The sequence below is a fragment of the Lactuca saligna genome, chromosome 9 (assembly GCF_052625555.1).
Source record: "Lactuca saligna cultivar CGN05327 chromosome 9, ASM5262555v1, whole genome shotgun sequence".
Taxonomy (NCBI): domain Eukaryota; kingdom Viridiplantae; phylum Streptophyta; class Magnoliopsida; order Asterales; family Asteraceae; genus Lactuca; species Lactuca saligna.
In genome coordinates this window covers 172,424,986-172,447,580 of record NC_136425.1, presented here as the reverse complement: position 1 = coordinate 172,447,580, position 22,595 = coordinate 172,424,986, and the positions used below count along the sequence as shown (strand labels likewise).

The following is a 22,595-nucleotide window of genomic DNA, read 5'->3' as shown; positions in this document are numbered from 1 at the left end:
ACGTGACATCCATGCTTGGGAAGGCCAGATCTATGGTTTGGGAAAGCAGATCTGACCTCAGAAGGTCAATAGAGTTTGTGCATGGCATGAACTCGCCGAGTTGTTCTTGAGACTCGGCGAGTAGGGTTGGGGTTTCACGTAAAGTGTTCAGCGAGTAGACTCGTCGGGTTGGGGGATGACCCAGTGAGTCAGGGAGACTCAAATATGGGGCTGAATCAAGCCGGAACTCGTCAAGTTGTTCTTGAGACTCCGCGAGTTGAGTCGTGGTTGCCCCGCGATTCATGCCAGGTGGAACTCGTCGAGTTAGGGAAGTACTCGACGTGCCAAGAGAGGATCCAAGGGAGTCAGTGAACGCGTATAGACTCGTCGAGTCACTTTGGTGCACTCGCCGAGTCCGGTCAAAGTTGACTGTTGACCAGAGTTGACCCGTGTTGACTTGATAGGGTTAGTCAACCTTAGTTGTAAAAGTGTTAATTAAAGATATATTGTATTATAGGAAGATTATAGCTCGGGGGATCGAGCACGAGTGATTTCAGGGATTTGCGAGTTATCGAGATACACGAGGTGAGTCTTCTCACTATACTTTACCTTGAGTAGGTAACTAGAGTTATGTGATACAGTGTTTGTATGCTATATATGTGATATGTGTTGCACTACATTATTCTATGTGATTTATGTTGTGCATGTTTACAGAGTTAGAACCTGAGGGTTCACAGAGTTTGGGTGCACGGACCCACATAGTTATAGACTCGAGTGGCTAATATGTGTTATATGTGGTATTTTGGGGAACTCACTAAGCTTTGTGCTTACAGTGTTTGGTGTTGTTTGTTTCAGGTACTAGTGACGAACGTGGGAAGGCGCCGGCTTGATCAGTACACACACACGGGATTTTATGTTATGAGATCTTGGGATTTTTGTATGACATGGATTGAATTTCAAACATGGGTGTTTTACAAATATTAAATGAATTATGTTTTTATATAATGCGAAAAATTGTTTTGAAATTTACGGTGTTACATCGTGTCCTCTACTTTCCACGTTGTGGAGAGTCAAAAAAAAAGAGATGCGACCAAAGATGCCTCACCATGTCGTGGTGATCCTTCCCTACGTCATGGCGACTCTAAAAATCAATTTTAATTGAAATAATGTATACCTCAAAAATTGGATGTTACGGTTACGATTTGAAAACAGGGAACTGTTATGGCGACGTTATGTTGTGATAATAACCAAGGGTTGAAGGCTAATGGATAATTGAGATGGCAATTGATTATGGTGGCTAGATTAGATAAACAAGGGTGGCATCCTACCACTTCTTTTCTCCTTGATTATGAAATGGTTTTGGATCTTTCATTGTTTATGTTGATGTGAAACCAATAAGATGCACACAAAATCAGAATGTACTCTACCTGTTTGTGTTTATGCTTGTAACAGACGATGAATTAGGTGATCATAGTTCTTATTATCATCGTGGTTTTGATATATATTTTCTGGGAAGAAAACATCAATCTTAAGAGTGTGAGAAAGAATGATACGGAAGAGAATTAAGTCAATATTTTTAGAGAATGGGTGGGTTATACTAGTAATGGTGGTCTTGTCTTTGTATTGGGGGGGGGGGGGGGGGGGGGGGGGGGTTGGTGGTGGTTTCTTTGTTGGCGGGACTTTAAAGAGAGTGTTTTTGTATGAAAGAGAGGGAGGGATATATATATATATATATATATATATATATATATATATATATATATATATATATATATATATATATATATAGAGAGAGAGAGAGAGAGAGAGAGGATGATATTTTATTTTCTTTTTTTATATCAAAATAATAAGAAATTAAATGAAAAAATTAAAACAAAAAGTAATGAAAGGCATATTTGTCATTTGATGAAGGGTATTGACCAAAACCATACAAAAATACCAACCATAAGGACCAAAACCACACAAGGTATCCGAAATTGGACCACCGATGCATTACCAAACTTTTTTGGATCAAAACTACATAATTTTGACAAGCACATGGACCATTTTTGCAATTTTTTCAATGGAAAATTAAATAAAAAGGGGAAAAACCATCTTTATAAAAAAAAGTTCAAACCAAATTGGACAAACTCGCAACAAAATCAAACTTTTGGAGCATTGGTATGACTCCAAACCTTTTCGGACTAAAATTGTGAATTGTGACATAACATAGGGACCATTCTTTCAATTTTGTCTTTGTGAAATTATACACCACTCAACTGTCTATATTTATTTTAAACAAAATTTCAAACTTGATCCTTGTGGTTTGCAAAATATTTCACTTTGAAGACTTTTATGGAAAATGCCATGCTATTGTCCCTGTGGTTTGCAAAATTTCATGAATGGTCCTTCTTCCATTAAATCTAACTTTTCAGTTGTTAGATTTTTATGAAAAAACTATTTTACCCTTGTACCAAATTTGTAATATACTACAATATACTACAAACCTCAATTTTGTAAATTTGAAACTTTATATATATATATATATATATATATATATATATAATTTCAAATTTTTGATAACTCTTTTTTTATCTTTTTTACATTTTGTTTTCTATTATTATTTTATAATTTTAGTTATTTTATAAATTGAAGCATTAATGTTTTTTATTTTTAATTTTATGCCGTTAAGGTTCATGTTTTTTACTTGAATGTTCCATAGTTAATATCGTTAGCAACTTTATTGTTGCATTTATCATTATCATTATTTCATCTTTTATTTTCTTTTTTTTTTTAATTTTAGTTATTTATTATTCTTCTATTGTTTTTATTTATATAAAAAATAGAAAACCAAAAAACAAAAACCCAAACACTAAAATTGTAATATATTCTAATATATTAATACATTTTACATTTTTCATCTTTTTTGTATTTCTTTTAATGTTTTCATATTATTTATTTTAATTTTTTTCGTAATATACTCTAATATATTAATACATATACAATCATGCATACTAGGTCCAATCAGTCATTAGACTGTAATACCCTCGGGTCCACAGTCATCGGTTGGATTACCCCTTACCCAATCAGTCATCACACAGGAATACGTCGGCCCAATCATTCATCATTCATCTGACTGGAATGTCAATACGCAACAAGTCCAATCAGTCATCCGAGTGGAATACCCTGGTCTTTTTTACTCACGCGCATAGCAATAAAGTCTCAACCCAAAACTGCACTATGTCGACATATGCAATAAACAAACATATAACCAGTCAACAGGCAAACAAAAAATCTACAGACCACTACCGCATAGCAACATCTTATATACCAGGATACAGATCTAACATATCACTACAACCTAATAACATCTAATATACTAAGATACAGATATAACAGGCCGACATTTGTTCCTTCAACCTCCAAGTATAGTGAGTAAAATTCACCTCATAATCTGAAAAGATAGTTGAACAGATCACAGCTCCAACTGATGACTCTACAGGTCACTTATACAACAAATAATGACCTAGTCTCAAACTACTGCCTAAAATAACCAAATTACATGTAGGTCAAACTTGGTCAAATTCCGGTCAAAGTCAAAATCAAAAGGTCAAGGATCTTTTTTGGGTTGCGTACGCCTAGCATACTTCCTTCTACGCCCAACGTAGAGGGTACCTTTGCAAATCCACGGGCTTAGATGGAGATGGAAGTTGATGAATGAAGGGGTCTCAATAAGATAATGATGCTTAAATAAAGTACAAACCCTAAAAATTCGTTTTTGGGTCTTCGCCACGTACGCCCAATGTACTTAACACCCACACTTTTTCATTAAAAAGACCAAAGGGACCAATTTTGCAAATAATTCTCATACTAAGGGTATAAAAGAAAAATATTCACAAGGGTGTTACATAAAATAGGAAACCAACTAATATTTTTAAAATGTAACTTGCAAATTAAATCGTATTTCTATACGAGGTATCAATAGTTTAAATTCAATTTGATAATAAACTAAAATAAAGAATAAAGAAATAATAAGAGTCGGACTCTACAAAAAAAAAGTTGTTACAATATTTTAAATTGAAGCTTTTTTCATTTACTTTAATCAAAATAAATAAAAATATTTAAAAAAAAAACTATAATAACTAAAATTATATATATATATATATATATATATATATATATATATATATATATATATCAATTTTATATTTATAATTCATATATATACAAAATTTCAAATTTACAAATTTAGACAAATGGTGCCTGAGGTTTTTAGTATATTGCAAATTTGGTACAATAATAAAATAGTTTTTTCATAAAAATCTAATGGCTGAAAAGTTAGATTTAACGGTAGGTGGACCATTCATTAAACTTTGTAAACGTATGGACTAGTGGCGTGAGGTTTTCTATAGAAGTCCTCAGAGTGATATTTTGCAAACCACATGGATCAATTATGAAAATTTTTCTTTATTTTAAAATTAAAAATTAAACGGCCCACGTCAACCCGATTCAAGACCCACATGTGAGATCAATTGTAAAACATTAGTGATATTTAATGTGTGTAATGATTTGAACCTTGAACCACTTTTGTGAAATTATAAACCTCAACCATTAGGTTTGTCTATATTTATTTTAAAATTAAAAATTGAACGGCCCACATCAACCTGTTTCAAGATCTACGTGTAAGATCAATCGTGAAACATTAGTGATATCTTCGAAGTGTCATGATTTAAACCTTGAACCTCTTTTGTGACATTATACACCTCGACCGAACCAGTAGGTTCTCACCGCGAGGACAGTTATCATATATGATAATGCCAAAGTATTGGGCTATTTTGGGAGGTTGAAACATAGTTTCATGTGCTAATGTATCCATATCCCTAAGTTGTTATAATCCAAAGACTATGAGGTGGATATCACATGCAACATGTCCATCTCAACAAACTTTATTTTCACGAGACTAATCTAATCAGGTACCACGACAACATGTCTCATAAAATTGGGATGTTTTCCTATCTATATTTTATAAGCCTTTGATTAATGATCGACGCTTGACTATAGAGTACTGCCGATGACATTGCTATTATTGCGTTTCGTGACAGATTTATTGGTGATCACAAATAAAAACTAAATATTATCTCACGCTCTAAATTATTTGTTTTCATGTATAGTTAAAATCCAAATTCATAAGGATATAATGCTTTTCCGCTATCAATAAATCATTGTATATTTTTTATAGTTTTTTCAATATGGTGGAACACTTGAACAAGTCGAAAACATACTCAACATACTAAAATGTTCTACGATATCCATCATTCCTTGGTCTACCCTTTAACTTTATTTTCTTAAGTTTTGTTGAAAAAATTCTTCTTTACAATCTCTTTATGATATATCCAATAATATCTTTGCAATTTTCTTCATTTGATTGACTCCTTGATAACTCTCGATATCAATCTTCATACAAGGCAATCATTGGTGGAAATTCTTCACCATCATGAGTGATCGTATGGTGGGTTAAAAGTGAAAATGAATTGTTACCCAAATAAATGCAATTGTCGCCATTTTTTTTTTTTGTATCTGAGGAGTTTGTTGCTCGTTTACCTCCGTAGCTTTCCTAAATGACCTTTAAAACATTCTTTGAAAACAACAATATCATGAAAAATAAATTGTGGAATTGAGATTGTGTGAAAAAACAATGAAGTTCCTCTTTGATAGGTAACAAAATGGTAATTTCACAATGCTTTTGCTAATTTTGCAAACCCAATATGCAACATGGTTAGTGATTTTGCAATGGGTTCTTGGCCAAATATATGGTTATTTTGTATAAATAGTGGAGAAGATGGGCATTTTGTTAGAAGTCTTCACCCAAATTGATCATTTTTGTGATTTCTCAAGAAATGATGTTTTACAGTTTTGCTAATATAAATTCTTCTGCAACTTTAAATAGTTTTTTTTTTCATACTTTTCTTGCAAAAACTTTAGTTGGGATTTTGAATGTAGCACATAACTACAGATGGAGATATATAATTACCAAAATCCAAAGTTTTTTTTTTATAGTTTAACCAAAATACAAGACATACCTGGTTGATTTAGAGATGCAAATCAGATGATATTATTGAGCAGTTGAGAAATTAGCATATGATGATATAAAAGATGTACATCATTTTAACGAAACTATATGAAGTATTTACAACATTATCTGTTGAAACACAGAGTTAATCTTTGTGAATGGGACCCGGTTTTTCTTGAATGTTGTCATCATGATTGATGGAAGGATGAGAGTGTAAAGTGTTGTTAAGATTTTGGGTGTTTAAATCTTGAGATTTGAAATCCTGATTTTGCATACCAGATTGGATTTCCACATCATCTCCAGATGAAGAATAATCGCTCCTAAAATCAGAGGATTTGACAGTAGAAGCTTTGGAATCATCATTCCATCCGGAATGTCCAGACTGGAAATCTATATCATCTCCAGATGAACCATCACCATGACTCAAATCATCATCATGTCCAAATGAAGTATTATTATTAGTAGCAGGAGTTGTAGTAGAAGAAGAATCAGGGGATTTGGTAGTAGTCTTAGCATCTTCTTCTTCATACATTCTTCTACTGGAATTCATAGACTCAATTTCTGCATCATCTCTAGAATCCTTGTCATGTCTGCTATGATTTTCATCTCCAGATGAAGAATTCCTGTTTAAATCTGATGCCATGTCAGCAGCAGGATGAATTTCTGCATCATCACTTAAATTAGAAGGAATGGCAGAAGTTCTAGAATCTTCATTTTCGTCTCCAGAAGAAGAATCTCTGCTCAAGTCAGTAGTAGCTTTAGAATCCTCATTTTGTGGACTCAAATTCACAGGATGAATTTCTGCATCATTTCTAAATGAATTTTTAGAATTCATTGTGTCATCTCCAGATGAAGAAGAATTTCTTCTCAAATCAGCAGTGATAGCTTTAGAATCCTCATCATTCTGTCTCCTGGAACTCGTTGATTGAAGCTCTGTATCATCTCCAGATGAAGAAGAATTCCTTCTCAAATCAGTAGCTTTAGAATCATCCTCATTTTGATCCCTTGAATTCACAGGCTGAGTTTCTGAATGGTGTTCAGATGAATCATCATCACTCAAATTGGAAGATATAGCAGCAGTTTTAGAACCATCATTCTGTCTCCTAGAATTCACAGATTGAATTTCTCTTTCATCTCCAGATGAAGAAGAATTCCTTTTCAAATCAGATGACATGGCAGGTGTAGCTTTAGAATCATCCTCATTTTGTGCCCTAGAAGAACTCACATTTTGGAATTCTGGATCATGATTCACAGATTGAATCTCTTTTTCATCTTCAGATGAAGAATCCCTGCTCAAGTTAGCAGAAGTAGCTTTAGAATCCTCAATTTGTGCTCTTGAATTCACATGCTGAATATCTGCATCATGTTCAGATGAAGAATCATCCCCTCTCAAATCAAATGATACAGAAGCAGTTTTAGAATCCTCATTCTCTCTCCTAGAATTCATTAATTGAATTTCTGCATCATCTCCAGATGAAGAATCTCTATTCAAATCAGATGCAGTAGCTTTAGAATCATCCTCATTTTGTGCCTTCGAATTCACAGATTGAAGTTCTGCATCATCTCCAGAAGAAGAAGAAGAATCCTTCCTCTTAGCAGAAGCTTCAAATTCCTCATTTTGTGCCCTAGAATTCACAGCTGTTTCATCTCCTGATGAATTTAAAGATATGTCAGCAGTTTTAGAATCCTCATTCTGTCTCTTAGAACTCATAGATTGGATTTTTGTGTCATCTTCAGATGATGAATCCCTGTTCAAATCAGCAGAATTAGCTTTAGAATCCTCATTTTGTTCCCTCAAAATCACAGGTTGAATTTCTGCATCATGTTCAGATGAATCATTCCCACTTAAATCAAAGGATACAGAAGCAGTTTTAGAATCCTCATTCTGTCCTCTGGAACTCACAGACTGAATCTCTTCCTCATTTTCAGAAGAAGAATTTCTTCTAAGATCAAATGACATGGCATCAGTAGTTTTAGAATCATCATTCTCATTCCTAAAATTCACAGATTGAATTTCTGTGTCATCTCCAAATGAAGAATTCCTACTTAAATCAAAGTGCACAGATGCATTAGCTTTAGAATCCTCAATTTGTGATCTAGAATTCACAGACTCAATCTCTTCCTCATTTTCAGAAGAAGAATTTCTTCTAAGATCAGATGACATGGCAGAAGTAGTTTCAAATTCCTCATTCTGTTCCCTAAAATTCACAGATGGATTTTCTGTTTCATCTCCAAACGAAGAATTCCTGCTTAAATCAAAGTGCACAGATGCATTAGCTTTGGAATCCTCAATTTGTGCTCTAGAATTCGCAGACTCAATCTCTTCCTCATTTTCAGAAGAAGAATTTCTTCTAAGTTCAGATGACATGGCGGCAGTAGTTTCAGAATCCTCATTTTGTTCCTTAAAACTCACAGATTGAACTTCTGTGTCATCTCCAAATGAAGAATTCCTGCTTAAATCAAAGGACACGGATGCATTAGCTTTAGAATCCTCAATTTCTGCATCACGATCACCACTCAAATCAGATGACATATCAGCAGTTTTAGGATCATCAGTCTGGAAGAGACTAAGATTATCTTGATCTCCAAACCCATCACTTTGATCATCTTTACTACTAACTGCAAGTTCTTCGGATGCATCATCAGAGCCACTATCTCTTTGTTCAAAGTTATCCCAGCCAACTGTGGTATCATTTAAAGAACTGCTATGATCAAGCATCTTGTTGACATAACTGGTCTCAGGTATCTCAAGCTTATCTGGCCATCTAATCTGCACATCTAAGAACTCAGACAAAGCTTTTACACCTTCAACTGGAGTCCCAACTGTGTCTCTTCTCTTTTCTTCCACCAAAGGCTCAATCATTTCCTGAAAATAAAATAAACTTTCAGTGCAGAGCATAACATCATCACATCACACAAGATAAAGAATCAAAATGCCACGAAATCATACACTTCAATGTAACTAAACCTACTTTAAAAATATGCTTACATGAGACTCATACTAAAACCAGTGGAGAACAAGAAATTAATAGAGGAACGAATGAATCTGAAAGAAAAACACTAACCGAAGCATTCAAATTCAATGATTGAAGTAGCCAACGGTAACCAGTGGTGGAATTGAAGGAGATGGGTTCGGGAGGTAGGTCCTTGGCCTGGCATTGCCCACAGTATAGGCAAATCAGTGACTGTGAACCTCTGAGGAGCTTTCTTTCACAATGTTTACATCGGAGGCGAGAAGGCGACGGGTCTAGGGCGGAGATGGAGTTTTCGACGGTTGGAAGAGATTTTAGGGTTGGGTGTTGAGGGTTAAAGGATGATAGTCCGGCGACTTCTCGGAATCCGATCTGAGATTGATTGATCAGATCCGATGGTACTTTGGAGGGCATTACGTGCGTCGATCCAGATTACTGAGATTTCCGTGCTTCTCCGGTGGTGGTTTTCCGACGCCGGCGTTGGTCACTGTATGGTTAGTTACTGATTGCGCTCGGTCGTTTTTACTTTTTACTTTTTACTTGTAAATCTAATTTTAATTTTAGATGTACAAGTAATATTCTTTTAATAGATTATTATATTGTAACATGACGACATTTCATAAAATGTTTGAATAGATTATTTGATTATCAAGCTTTCAATTTGGTACCATACATAACGATTTTTCAAAAGTTAAGTGAATATTTTAGATTACAAAATATATCATGGTCAAAAACTAAAAATATTTGTTCTAAAAAAATCATTGATAAAATCAATTTTGATGATGCCTATTGAGGGTAGACCTATCAACAAATACCCGACCCAATAACTTGGTTTTTTATAATATTAAATTTAAATAAGTTTTATGTGTTCCACAAAGTAATATTTCTCAAAAAAATAAAATATTTACCTAAACAAGATATACATTAAAGAATACTCAAAGTCCATCACATTTTATTTGGACATCAAGTTATATATATATATATATATATATATATATATATATATATATATATATATATATATATATATATATATATATATAGATCGATATATATATATATAGATCGAAAGTGATCCATATCCGACCCATTTATTAAAATGATAAACATTTATGGATAAACAGGTAAACGAATTGAAAATTAAAATCTAAATTCGTAAAATTATTACAAGTTTGGAGCGAATCAAATGGGTTTCACATTCTAGATTGAAATATTTATTTTCATGATCAAACGTTATTAGTCTTTAGTTCCATCTTCATATATTTAATTAGGGAAGTGAAGCACGTACTTATAACAAATGTTACAGTGATTTTATTGGCGATGAAAATGAAAGCAATGATACCTTTCGTATTAGTAAAAGGTACTGAATCAACAAATGTTGATCAAACACTCCAGAAAGTGTTTATAACTTAGAACATTTGGTCGCTGCATAAACTATTCCAAACTTAGAATTGACTTGATAGGTTTTTGATAAATTAAAAGACACACCATCCTTTTTTATAGACTTCAGTTTTTCAGTTTCGATTTATTGTAATTTTTTCAGTTTCATTTTGGATTGGTTTTTTCAATCAACCAGTGTTTCCCATATTTTTACATAAATTTTTAAGAATTTAGTACTAAAATAATATTGACGTAACATTAGCAAAGAATTGCAAAGTAAGAAGTAGGAACACAGATGCTTACAAAAAAGATGTCAAATCTCATCTCAAAGGTGAAAATTTACACATGTACAATAGGCGAATTGTGTCTATACTCTACAGTTTTTTTTATACAGCTCATAATCGGACAGTCTAGCATCAGCAACAACAATCTTCCTAAAGGAAAAAAGAAAGCATGATCCACCATACATATGAGTTAGTAAACCAGAGGTGATAACAGAAATACAAGATACATAACAAATATATATAAGAGAAATAAGATACAATGTTACCACTGTTAATTGTTAAATAATATTACGTAAATAAACGACATATGTCCCCTATATCACAGAAAGATGCAGCAATGTTCTTCAAAACCCTTTCATTGAGCACCGAATACTTTACATATTAAATTTATGTTTTGTTAAGTGTAATATATAATTTATATGTTTAACTAGTTACCATTATAAATTGCATTTGAAAGCATAACTAAAAAAGCTAGTTAAATTATAAAACATAATTTTCTTTAAATAACAAAATATTTATATTCCAAAAATACCCAAATAATTTAACTACTCAAATTGAAAATTAGTATAAAACAGAATTAAAAAGAGTACATTAACTAACATATTAGGGTCCGATCCAACCGTCCAACCAGGGCAATAAATAACCGGGCTTTCGATTTGGCTTAACCGGAGTTTTTGGCAAGCTAAACTGACTTTTTAAACCGGGTTCGAACGAGGGACCATTTATGTAAAATAAACTCCCATCAGTCGTGACGCGAAAAGTGCCGATTTTCCTCTTGTTCTTTTCATTTGCCGATTCAGGTTTCATCAACCACAGCAAGATTTTTTAGCAATACATCATCTTCATCTTCCTCAAGATCAGGTGCAAGTGAAACTCTTATTGACATATTGTCAGTGTGTGTGAGAGAAAGAAAGAAACAGTGTGTGTGTGTGTGTGTGAGAGAGAGAGAGAGAGAGAGAGAGAGAGAGAGAGAGAGAGAGAGAGAGATGGCTCCGAACAGGTCTGGATCTTGCAATCCGGCGATGATGAGAATCGGAATCGTGTTCTTGGGACTATCTTTGGTAGGTTATTTAGTAGGTCCACCTCTATACTGGCATATTCTCGAAGGTTTATCCGCCGTCCACCGCTCTTCCTCCGCCGTATCTTGCCCTCCTTGCAACTGCGATTGCGATTCCCAACCTACCCTCTCCTTTCCTCAAGGTACGTAAACCCTAAATTGTCCCACTTCTACACTATTCCACCATCTGCCCATCACTAATTAACTTTAATTCGTTCAAAATTATGAATCTTGATTTGATCTGTCACCCAATTTCCTCTAATCAGATCTCATTTCTCATTAACCTCCATTTTTATAGTTAACTCCATAACATAGAAATAGAAGATTTTATTGTTGATGAATGATGACAGATTCTTCATCAATTTCTCAACTGATTTATATTTTCTTTTTTTCTCACAGGACTTGGCAACAGTTCCTTCACAGGTTAGTAATAGTATATTAGTATTACACAAAGTCACAAACAAATAAGTACTTCCAATATCGACAATGTACTTTACTATATATGCATAATAGCAATATACTTTCATAAGTACATTGGTATTTATATTCAATTTTTGATGGAATATTTGACTGAATCAGATTGTTCAAAGCATGATCCGGAAGTGGATGGGGACACGGAAAAGAACTTTGCAGAGCTTCTATCAGAAGAACTTAAACTAAGAGAAGCAGAAGCATTAGAAAGTCAACAACGTGCTGACATGGCATTACTCGAGGCAAAAAAGCTGACATCACAATATCAAAAGGAAGCAGACAAGTGTAACTCCGGAATGGAAACATGTGAAGAAGCTCGTGAAAAAGCTGAAGCAGCTTTAGCCTTACAAAAACAAGAAACCAGAAAGTGGGAGTTGCGGGCCCGCCAACGAGGATGGAAAGAAGTCGGTGTTAGGGGCACGGAGGTCTTTTGATCTTTGCATACTGTCATTGTTTTTTGTTAGCTTGAAACATTTATACACAGAAATTCATGAAAATTTTGTGAATAGTGTTATTGTGTTTGATTATATTATTATAAATTGTTGATTGTAATAGTAGGGGAAAAAAAACGTACCTTTATGGGATGTTGGGGTGGGAGGGGAGATGGATGCTGACGTCATCCATGTCAGGGGAGCTGTTGAGGGTTAATCCATGCTCATTGGCTAAATGTAATACGCAGATGAAAGACAGGTGTGGGGTGATGTCATCATTTGATGTGGTTGGGGAAGATGATAAAATGTTTTTAAAAGACAAATCTTCATCCTGCAATCACAACTATCAGTATTAATAATAGAGTTTCCATTGCTATCATTTATGGAATTTTTTGTCATCTAAAGAAAAAGAAAATTTACTCCGGCTGATTTCTGCATTTCTTGAATGGTTGACCAAAGAGTATCTTTTAGTACATGAACATCAACTTGTTTGGATTTTTTGTCATATTGGATGTCGATTTTTTCTACCTGTGTTAAGTTTATGAATAGCAAGAAATTAAGGAACATATATACATGTTATCACATTGGAGTTTTAATAAACAAACCTGACGTGGTTGAGAGACAAGAGAGTCATCAACATCACTATAAGCATTTCCATCATCAAATTGGTCACCAATTCCACAATCATCATCACCCCATGATGGATTAGCTTCTTGTTGATGAACTTCATCTGATGATAAGATGTTAACACAATAATATCACATTCTGTAGATAAACAATAAGAATGATTTGTATAGAAGAAATCAATTGACCTGAATTCCTCTTTCCTCTCTTCTTCCCAAAGCACTAGAAATAAACAAAAGAATCATTAAGTTTGATTTATGGGTGATATGATAGTTATACAATAAATTTAAACAGAGGTGAAATTACCAAAACATTTGGTAGAAGAAATAGTGTCACTAGATTCTCAGGTTGATAATGGCAATCTTCCGGAAGCATTGTGTTACAAGGTTCTCTATTTGCAGGCAATAACAATGAGTTGGGATTTTTAGGAGGAATGAAGGGGTCAACAATGTCATTTTCCAAAGCTTTCATAAAATCTATATCTGCTTCAAATTGTTTCTTGTTTCTTGGTTTTTTGAACAATGGTGATCCATTTTCCTTGGTAGAACTAGAAGCTTCTGGACCTATAAAACATATCACAAATTAAATGAAAAACAAAATATCAACTTTTGATGATGAGGATAAGGAGGGTATTTATGTCTTTTGCACAGACAAGAGATTGAGAACAAGTGTGTGTCAACTGTCCATGCACATCACGTCACAGTGTCAGTCCAATGCATGTCAAACACAGTACAAACTGTTATACCTTTAGCCTTATTATATTTCCAATGTTCAGGGCCCGCCCAGGCATTTTGACTTGTGGTCAAACCCCGTCTTGGAAACAAAAAGTCATCAATTTTTATAAATTTTTTATCTACATCATGATCATGAGATTCATATTGCTCATTTTCCTACAAACAAAAAACAAGATAATAAGAAAAATGAAAAGCATGATGCTATAATTGAGTAGATTTTTCAAAGACTGAAAAATGATCAAGATTCAGGCACCTCGTGGGGTTCTACTTCTTCCTCCCTTTCATAAGTGCCCTCGTTGTCATTAACAAAATCCCACGTTCCAAAGTTATCATTTTGATCATCATCAAGGGCATAATCGTCATAATCAGGTTCACGAGAATTTTGGGCAAAAACGGTGTCTGGTGGTCTTTTATCATCAAACATGTTGACTATCTCCTTGAGAGTTGGTGAGATTTCTTTGTTTTTGGAGATGTTAATTGCCATTTGTTCCATGCAGTCTACAGATGAATGAAATACAAGATCCTTGTAATTTTGTAAAATGACCATTTTGCCCTCCATATAAAAACATACCTTTTGCATACGAGATATCAATTGTCTCGAGTTTATCAGTTTGGGGGGAACAAGACATGCAGTTTGCAGTTACTTCAAGTGAATCAAAAAGGACACGACACCCACCATAGACTCCAAGATTATTCAGTAAAAGACCTTTTGCCCCTCCTTCATCAAACTGAGCAGACGTTTGATGATAAAGAGGATCCACAGTAAAAGCAACTAGAGAATAAAGATAATTTCATGACACCCTTTTATGGAAAAGAAAAAAAAAATTTAAAGGTATAAGTAATAAGTTGTGCCCTTACGATCAAATTTCTTCAGATTAAGATTCTCAAATGATGATTCCAGTGTTGAAAGAGGAGAAAACTGTAAATGTATGATGCATTAGGTTTAAGGTAGGTATTCAAACAAGATTGAAGATGAGATGATGAAAGACCTTTTGTTCATGCTCCTTTTTAGTACTTTGTTTCCTTTGCTCAGTGTTGGTGTTTCCATCCTCTAAATTGCCTGATAAACATGTATCACACAAAAGGAACCCTTGAATATTTCTACAATATAAGGTCTTTTGACTTTTCCATTGAACATTTGAACCAATGAAATAGGAAAAACATATTTATATATAGCTATAAGCCATACATCACTTTACATTATAAGTTATAATGGATGACAAGGTACTAAAGACTATTTTTTCTTGGAATGATAAGTATAATGTGATATAACTAACCTTGTTCCATGTCTTGTCCAACTCGATTAATGGCTCCAAGGAATTTATATGCCTCAGCATGGACAGAATCCACCCTTGTTGAATATATTTTAACTCCTGCTTCAAGAGTGCAACTTGCCTGCACTTGAAAAGATGCATTGTGATTTGTGATCCAAATTATAAGAAATTGTTTCTACTCTAACTATCCAACTCCATTTGTTTCTTTTTGTAGGTTAAATTGTGGAATAGATAAGATAAAATCTTAAGAAAACTAGAAAATCAAGCAAGAAAACGAATATTTTATTATACTTTTCAAACTGTGCATGTACATGTCTTGTCTGGTCTGGACAAAGCTTGTGTGGATTCCGAACCAGATTTGGAATTCATGTTGTGTCAAAAGTGATCTACACTTGAACAAAACTTAAAGATTACACCGATTCCTGCTTAAATAAACAACACTTAAAGGTTACTCATTCTTGTAGCTTTCTAGTAATTAATAATCACTTAAAAGATATACACAAGAAAGAGTGATGTGGTTAAAGTTTCTTTCACGAGTTCTCTTAATTATATTTTGATAGACCTCCATCATAATTAAGTATGCACTAGCAAGCCATATACACCCAATGTGGTCAAACAATGCATTACCTTTGTTATAAATGGATCGCTAAATGATGTAGTTCTAACAGGTCTAAATTAAATAAAAGGACAACCTCTTAAGGAAAGAAGAAAAGTAGATTTCAAAAGGAATTAAAGCTACTGTCAATAAGTACAAATAACTTTGATAAAGACTTCAACATAAATCAAATTGATCTTCGCTCTTCGGTACCTTCTGAAAATTGGTCTCAACATCATCTTCTTCGACTTTTATAATGTCACGTAGATGATCGATCAAATTCAGCTCCCAAGTATTCTTCTGATTAATTTTCTGCAACAGACAAAGGTTAAATCATGAATCATACTCGAAAAATGAATCTGTTAAAACACACTAGCGCTAAAAGTAGTAGAGACATTTTCACTAGCTAATTTGATGCAATTCTGGAACAATTCCATGATCTGCTCTTGACCTAGAAAAGCACCGGCAGGATTATCATCAGCTGCGTTATTGAACGTTACCGGCTTCCGGCGGATGGAAGCAGCACGGGCGGCGCGTGCCTGAGCACGTTCAAGTTGATCATTGTTGGAGCCGAGAACGAAGGTGGTGACCGGAGATAGGATCGTCGCTCTCTGTTTCTTCACATGTGTAGCATTAGGGCTTACCAATTCAGCCATTCTAGTTCAAGTCACAAATTTGCACTAAGCTTCAATCCTTTTTTAGGTTTCGGATTCTCAATATTGTTCAGATTTCATGATGAATTTGCAAAAAGAGTGAAAGTTCCGAGGAGCGTGTTCAACAACTGAGATAAAAGTGAACAACTTTCCCTCCTTTGTTTTGAAGTTGGAACTTGCAAGAGGAAGTTTATGGTGTATGTGATGTACATGGAACTTCAGTGAACTTGCGGTTGTAGCCGTTCAGATTGGATTTACTGTTGATTGTGACGGTTTTTGCTTTATGAAAAATTACAGCCATTGATAAGCTTTTACTAGATCAAAGAATAACCAATGCCTCTTTGACTTCTTGTCTTCTATTTTGTTTTTACTTTAGTTCCAATTTTTCATTTATATATATCATAATCCAAATTTCAGATTTAATTTAAAAAATATTAAAGAGGACATTGTATGGAAGAAAAGTTGTTTGTCTGTTATTATTTTGTTGATTCAGTTATTGCAAAACATGTGTTCTAATCAAAACAGAGACTCGTTACTAACTAAAAAATTGGAATATTTTATTCAGTTATAAAATTATAACATGAATCTTTAGAGAATATTTATTCAAAATGTGTATCTAAATGTATAAATTAATTCATGGCACATGACTTATGTATGCACACTCGTTCCAAATTTTATCCTATCAAACAGATATTTAAAGTTGTTTGTTTGCAAAAACAAATTTTAAGTTTCTCTAGTTCTATCGTTGTATGGTTGTGGTAAAAGTAGAGATATTCATCCATGAGTATTGTTTAAGGACTTATGTATCCGTGATCATATATTTCCAGAGCCAAAAAAAAATTATTTTCTATTAATTTTCTCACTTTTAATATCCAATAATAATATAAAAATAATAATAAAATAAAAACCAACGTTCCAGAAAAATATTTGTAAAAGAATATTGTTCATAATAATTCTTATTTGTAATCTTCTATAAAAATATTGTTAGGTTTTAAATTTTTGCCTACTGTAATTTTGTAATAGAAAACATATTATATTTTTATAAATAATGTTATATAATAATAATAATACACTAGACAATGATTTTTTCATTATTTTTCTTGGATGTTAAAAATAACGAAATTTAATGCTGTTTTTTTTTCCTTTCTTGAAATTTTTGGCCATGTATATAACTATAAATAAGTATCACAATTTCTTTTTTGTTCAAAAGAGACTCACAAAATTAGTTTCTATCTTAAATGAATATTTACCTAATGTATAATCAATTAAGAGACTTTCTTAGATATAATAGTGTTTCTTTTTATCGTATACTAAGGTTGGGGGTGTACCCCTTTCACTCTCCTCTGTTTTACCCCGTAAAATCAATGTCAAAAAATTTTCTTCTACTCTTCTCTCACTTTTAGTAAATGGTCACCCACACTTCTTTTATTTATATATATATATATATATGAAACATTAGTATATTGTATTGTACAAGTGACAAACTAAAGAAAAAAAACAAAAAGAAGAAAAAAGAAATGTTGTTGCATTGCGTTTTTGCTTCCTACGGTGGAAGTATCGCAATCACCACACCAGGTAGTGGGGTGTTCCCCCACCTCCATGTAGTGCCACGTCACCCCACGGCATGGTATGGCAGGGAGATACCGTCTAGCCTTATAACATAGTCCTTAAATATTTATTCAAAATTATGTTTTCTAAAATGATAATAGACAAAAAAAAAAAAAAAAAAAAAAGATGTATGTTGCAATAATGCTTAATTAAATAAATACTAAAATTTAACCTTCTAAAGAATATAGGAAAAATAAACATTTACTAATATCCACTAATATAATATCATGTAATACACATAATGTAATTCCCTTTCTTTCATACAACACTCATCAAACTAATCTACATCATAAAAACAATAAATAATTTGTTGATACATTACATTACACTTGCACATCCCAAAAGAATCATAAAAAATATATATATCAAGAAACAAAGAGGGAAAAGTAATCACAAATTCTTGTCACTATCTTCCAGACATTAAGTTCACAAGAGTCTGATTTTCATAAAAGGAACCAACATCCCAATCCTCCGTGGAGGACGAAAGCGTCATTAATGCAACCACAATCGATCTCATACTTGGCCGTAGTTGCGGATTCTCATGCGTACAAGCTTTCGCAAGCTGCGCCATCTGCATTCCAATTCGCAATAAAAATTGTTACACAGGACAAGACATGATAGTTCATGGTAACCATATACTGCGTTTGACATGCATTGGACTGTGACTGATGCCACTTGGGACTGTCCCACACAAAAAGGTGGGACATAGACTCATTTTTTATCTCTCGTCTTACCAAAAGACGTAAATACCCTCCTCATCAAAAAACGAAAGATTTACCTTACGAACTGAATCAAGAGGGTAGTTATCCCCGAGCCTAGGATCAATCATCTTCACCAAGTCATCTTTTGGATCGGGTTGACTCAAAACTTCATCAAACTGTAAATCATCAAATATCAAACTAATTAGTTGTTATATATACACGAGTGTTTCTTTTTTACTTAATGCAGAAAGAACAACTTAATATAGAAAATTAAGAAAAAAAAAACAAACAAACATGTGACAATTAGTTAAATACATGGGAATTAAAACTCACCAAGGCAACTAGCCCTTTTGAGTCAGCATTAGAGCCATTTGCTTTAACTATGGCTTCCTTGGCTGAAATAAGTTCATAAAGTACAACCCCAAATGCATACACATCCACTTTTGGAGAAACATCGCCATATTGTGCATACCTGTCACCCAATAATTTGAGAATCTGTGTACTGTATATTGTGTACTGCCATTATGTGTACTGTGTACTGTGTATTGTGTATTGTGTACTGTGAATGGAACAAAAATTGCAAGTTTTTGTCCCATCCAAAAAGGTAGGACATGTACACTCACTCTTAACCTCTTGTATGTGCAAAAGACGTAAATGCCCTCACTATTTAAAAAGGCCCTAGAAAGCTTGTCTAGTCACGTGGAAGAAAAAAATCTTAATGTAGGATTCTATGAACCCACATACAACTATGCATAAGGGTTCTTGGTAAAAAGACAAAATTAACCCTTACTCTGGTGGCATATATCCGAAGGTACCCACAAGACGTGTGGGCAAAGAATTGCTTCCAACTTCAGTCAGCTTTGTTAAACCAAAATCTGCAACCTAAAAGTAAACATGTAGTGCCAATAAATCATTTCCATCTTCAACTTTATCACTAAAAAAATAAAAATATGACAATATAAAGTATAAACATTCACACACCTTTCCATGATAATTTTTGTCAATCAATATATTTGCTGATTTAATATCACGATGTATATAAACAGGAACAGTATGCTCATGGATATACTCAAGACCTCTTGCTGAGTCAAGGGCGATTTGGACCCGAGTTGACCAGGATAGTGGGTCCCTTGCTGAAAATGGACATTATAAAGAACATAAATTTCTCTTGTTTGGATGTATTCATTATAGAAATTAGTTGTTATGTTTGAACTTAAATTCACCTGTTCCATGTAAATGTTGACTCAAGTTTCCATTTTCAATGAACTCATACACCAAAAAAAGGGAGCCCTCCACACAATATCCTATTAAACGCACCTGCAAAATATAAAGTCAAATGTTAAAAAAAAAAATATGGTCAACTCAAAATCTTGATAAATATATTTATTAATTGAAATACTGCATACCAGGTTTAGATGATGAACATGTGTTAAGACCTTCAATTCGGCTAAAAATTCTCTTGATGCTTGCATATCCATCTTCTTGATAGCAGCTTTCTGAAAAAGTTTCCAATAAGGAATTTTAAAAAATCGGGCTAAATGCAAGAATTAACAGATAAAATCATATAATTATATCTAAAATTATAATTCCAAACCTCGCCTCTGAGTTCTGCATAATAAACAGCACCAAAACCACCTTGACCAATCTTATTAGCAAGACTGAATTCATCTGTGGCCTTTGAAAGCTCTTCATATGAAAACTCCACTGATTTGTCAACTGTTATCCCTGTAAGCCCAGGTGAGACACTAACAGGATGACCACTGGAATTTGAACCTCCAATTGAAGTGCCACCTGGCCCTAAGTTTGAAAAAGAACACAAATCAACAAATCAATACAGATTTTATCAATAGAAATGGAGATGAATTTTGTGATAAATACCTCGAGGAGACTGCATAAGTTGAACCTGTGCGTTCTTTAACAAAGCTGAATTCTTTTCTGAATTTTTGTTTCTGTAAAATCCATAGTATAAGCATCCTGCAAGTAACAGCACCCCAGCTACTACTGCTATAGCTATTCCAGCTATGGCTCCCCCTGATAATCCTGTTAATGTGAATGTAGATTGTAGCTTCATAACTTCAAAACTCACATTTTTATTCAAGAAAATATGGTAAAAAGGCCATGGAAAATTGGGTCACCTGAGCTGCAAAAGATAAGAATGGAGAAGAAGACTTGTTAAATGTATAAAAGCAGTCATCAATTTCAGCAAATAAGATGCTATTGAAGAACAAGAAGGTACCTGGTTCTTATGGGTGGATAATTTCCATTTTCATCTGCCAAAAATCAAACATTAGAACACATCAATTTCTCGAAGATGCTAACAAGTAGTGGATAATTTTCATAGAATCTATTCCAATTGATCATCATCAAGTAACACAATCACATATTTTCAAGCCAAAAACAGGTGCCTAAGAATCCGTTGAACAGTTCCAAATACTAACCTCGGCCCGGAATGTATATCAACGAATTGACAGCGCTAAAATTTGCATCGGGATTATAGCTTCGAATTAAGTCGGAACTAAGATTCGCGGCGGAAGAAACCGAATCCAAAGTCTCACCTGACCGGAGAGGATACGTCACGAACAAACCATAATCCTTCGAAATTGAACTATCCCCACACGAACAATTCACCGTGACGTTAATGGTGACGTTAACATCGGGGATACGGTTCGGATCATAACGATTAAACCTCTGAATCCATGCCGGAGTCGTCAAATTCGCGTACCTTTCACTCGCAATCAGTGTATACGTATCCTGAGACCTAATATTGTAGTTGAACACATGGCCTAAGAACTCCCCGTTGATACAGTCGCAAGGAAACGGCACGTTAATCCTGATAAACGATTGGACACTATCCTGATTAGGGATAGTCCCACGATTATACTGCAGAATACTGTTGATATCGGTGTCCATGTATTCGGAAATTGGAAGGAGTTCATTCCCAGGTAAGACGTAGTACGAACCAAGCGCCAAATTACAACCTCTGCTGCATCTGGATTGAACTAATGAACAGAAATAAATTGAGCTCAAGAACAAAACTACTAATAATCGGAACCCCATATTGAGCTCCAACATGATTTCTTAGGGTTCATGTAAAATTGAAGCCAGCGTTGACCGATTCTGTTTGGTTCCGTTGAAATTGTATGGAGCAAACGAATGATTTGACGAGAAAAATAATTGGATTGAAGAATCACCAGGAGAATATATGCATATTTTGATTGACTGATTAAACAAATGGCTGTCGGGTTTTGATTGTAGGCAGTAGGCGTGTTTGACTAGTCGACAGCTGAATGTTGCCGCCATCGAAAGTCGTTGCTCTGGTTTTTTTCACTTCTTTGGAGTTTATGTTGTTTAATTATGAAGATGGATTCTTTTCTAATGATTTTTTTAATCATTTTACTTGTGGTTATTATTGAAAAAGTGAAAACAATGATTGTTATTGAATTATTTTATTAAAAACATTTAAACTAGTATTTAAATAACTAATATATTGAAATTAAATAAATCATCCAATGGTTTACCAAAAATTACCGATTAAGTCATCTTCCTAAAGTTTAACCTTCTTTGTCTTAAAAAAGAACTAATTTTTTACGTATGTATGTTTACTTTTAGCTTCATTTCTTTTGTGTTAATGGTCCATTTATGTATTGTGTAATGGTTTATTGTTTAGCCTAACTTAGTCCACAAACCTTTGTATAGCTAGCCCATATATACACTATGTATATATTATTGTATCAATGAAATTGAATATATATTATTGTGTTATGTTCTGAAATAGATATCATT

General features: G+C 33.7%; 4 protein-coding genes across 6 annotated transcripts; 1 reads left to right on the top strand and 3 right to left on the bottom strand.

The window, feature by feature from the left end:
• Nucleotides 1–6,081: 6,081 nt before the first annotated feature.
• Nucleotides 6,082–9,534, bottom strand: LOC145017336 (uncharacterized). Its single transcript, XM_078975383.1, has 2 exons — nucleotides 9,094–9,534; nucleotides 6,082–8,894 (listed from the first exon to the last, which is right to left on the bottom strand). The coding sequence occupies exons 1-2, from the start codon at nucleotides 9,412–9,414 to the stop codon at nucleotides 6,174–6,176; spliced, it is 3,042 nt and encodes a 1,013-aa protein (XP_078831509.1). The 5' UTR covers nucleotides 9,415–9,534; the 3' UTR covers nucleotides 6,082–6,173.
• A 1,130-nt stretch (nucleotides 9,535–10,664) lies between these two features.
• LOC145015373 (condensin complex subunit 2-like) lies at nucleotides 10,665–16,658 on the bottom strand. Of its 3 annotated transcripts, none has more exons than XM_078973838.1 (14): nucleotides 16,246–16,658; nucleotides 16,064–16,162; nucleotides 15,259–15,376; nucleotides 14,971–15,041; nucleotides 14,840–14,900; nucleotides 14,553–14,753; nucleotides 14,235–14,479; nucleotides 13,993–14,137; nucleotides 13,554–13,810; nucleotides 13,436–13,469; nucleotides 13,229–13,353; nucleotides 13,044–13,151; nucleotides 12,767–12,954; nucleotides 10,665–10,814 (listed from the first exon to the last, which is right to left on the bottom strand). In XM_078973838.1, exons 1-13 carry the CDS (start codon nucleotides 16,504–16,506, stop codon nucleotides 12,769–12,771), a joined length of 1,911 nt encoding a protein of 636 aa, XP_078829964.1. In that variant the 5' UTR covers nucleotides 16,507–16,658; the 3' UTR covers nucleotides 10,665–10,814; nucleotides 12,767–12,768. The 3 variants fall into 3 exon arrangements, with proteins under 3 accessions (XP_078829964.1, XP_078829965.1, XP_078829966.1); XM_078973839.1 differs by having other exon boundaries at nucleotides 10,665–10,810; XM_078973840.1 differs by lacking the exon at nucleotides 10,665–10,814 and adding an exon at nucleotides 12,527–12,636.
• On the top strand, nucleotides 11,651–12,744 carry LOC145015375 (uncharacterized). The gene is made up of 3 exons (XM_078973841.1): nucleotides 11,651–11,864; nucleotides 12,121–12,144; nucleotides 12,301–12,744. Exons 1-3 carry the CDS (start codon nucleotides 11,651–11,653, stop codon nucleotides 12,624–12,626), a joined length of 564 nt encoding a protein of 187 aa, XP_078829967.1. The 3' UTR covers nucleotides 12,627–12,744.
• A 1,638-nt stretch (nucleotides 16,659–18,296) lies between the features above and the next one.
• LOC145015256 (lysM domain receptor-like kinase 3) lies at nucleotides 18,297–22,125 on the bottom strand. Its single transcript, XM_078973710.1, has 12 exons — nucleotides 21,251–22,125; nucleotides 21,049–21,082; nucleotides 20,948–20,952; nucleotides 20,691–20,852; nucleotides 20,407–20,609; nucleotides 20,219–20,308; nucleotides 20,036–20,129; nucleotides 19,794–19,945; nucleotides 19,603–19,694; nucleotides 19,146–19,284; nucleotides 18,890–18,988; nucleotides 18,297–18,682 (listed from the first exon to the last, which is right to left on the bottom strand). The coding sequence occupies exons 1-12, from the start codon at nucleotides 21,882–21,884 to the stop codon at nucleotides 18,518–18,520; spliced, it is 1,869 nt and encodes a 622-aa protein (XP_078829836.1). The 5' UTR covers nucleotides 21,885–22,125; the 3' UTR covers nucleotides 18,297–18,517.
• Between the last annotated feature and the right edge of the window lie 470 nt (nucleotides 22,126–22,595).

Excerpts from the sequence above, each read along its gene's own strand:
- LOC145017336 (XM_078975383.1), bottom strand. The coding sequence starts at position 9,414 with ATGCCCTCCAAAGTACCATCGGATCTGATCAATCAATCTCAGATCGGA. Across the intron at positions 8,895-9,093 it reads CATTGAATTTGAATGCTTCG|GAAATGATTGAGCCTTTGGT; the intron begins GTTAGTGTTTTT and ends TTTTATTTTCAG.
- LOC145015256 (XM_078973710.1), bottom strand. The coding sequence starts at position 21,884 with ATGTTGGAGCTCAATATGGGGTTCCGATTATTAGTAGTTTTGTTCTTG. Across the intron at positions 21,083-21,250 it reads GATATACATTCCGGGCCGAG|ATGAAAATGGAAATTATCCA; the intron begins GTTAGTATTTGG and ends GATTTTTGGCAG. Across the intron at positions 19,285-19,602 it reads TTCGGATATATGCCACCAGA|GTATGCACAATATGGCGATG; the intron begins GTAAGGGTTAAT and ends ATTGGGTGACAG.
- LOC145015375 (XM_078973841.1), top strand. The coding sequence starts at position 11,651 with ATGGCTCCGAACAGGTCTGGATCTTGCAATCCGGCGATGATGAGAATC. Across the intron at positions 11,865-12,120 it reads TACCCTCTCCTTTCCTCAAG|GACTTGGCAACAGTTCCTTC; the intron begins GTACGTAAACCC and ends TTTTTCTCACAG. Across the intron at positions 12,145-12,300 it reads TGGCAACAGTTCCTTCACAG|ATTGTTCAAAGCATGATCCG; the intron begins GTTAGTAATAGT and ends TGACTGAATCAG.
- LOC145015373 (XM_078973838.1), bottom strand. The coding sequence starts at position 16,506 with ATGGCTGAATTGGTAAGCCCTAATGCTACACATGTGAAGAAACAGAGA. Across the intron at positions 13,354-13,435 it reads GAGAGGAAAGAGGAATTCAG|ATGAAGTTCATCAACAAGAA; the intron begins GTCAATTGATTT and ends TCTTATCATCAG. Across the intron at positions 13,152-13,228 it reads TTGTCTCTCAACCACGTCAG|GTAGAAAAAATCGACATCCA; the intron begins GTTTGTTTATTA and ends AACTTAACACAG.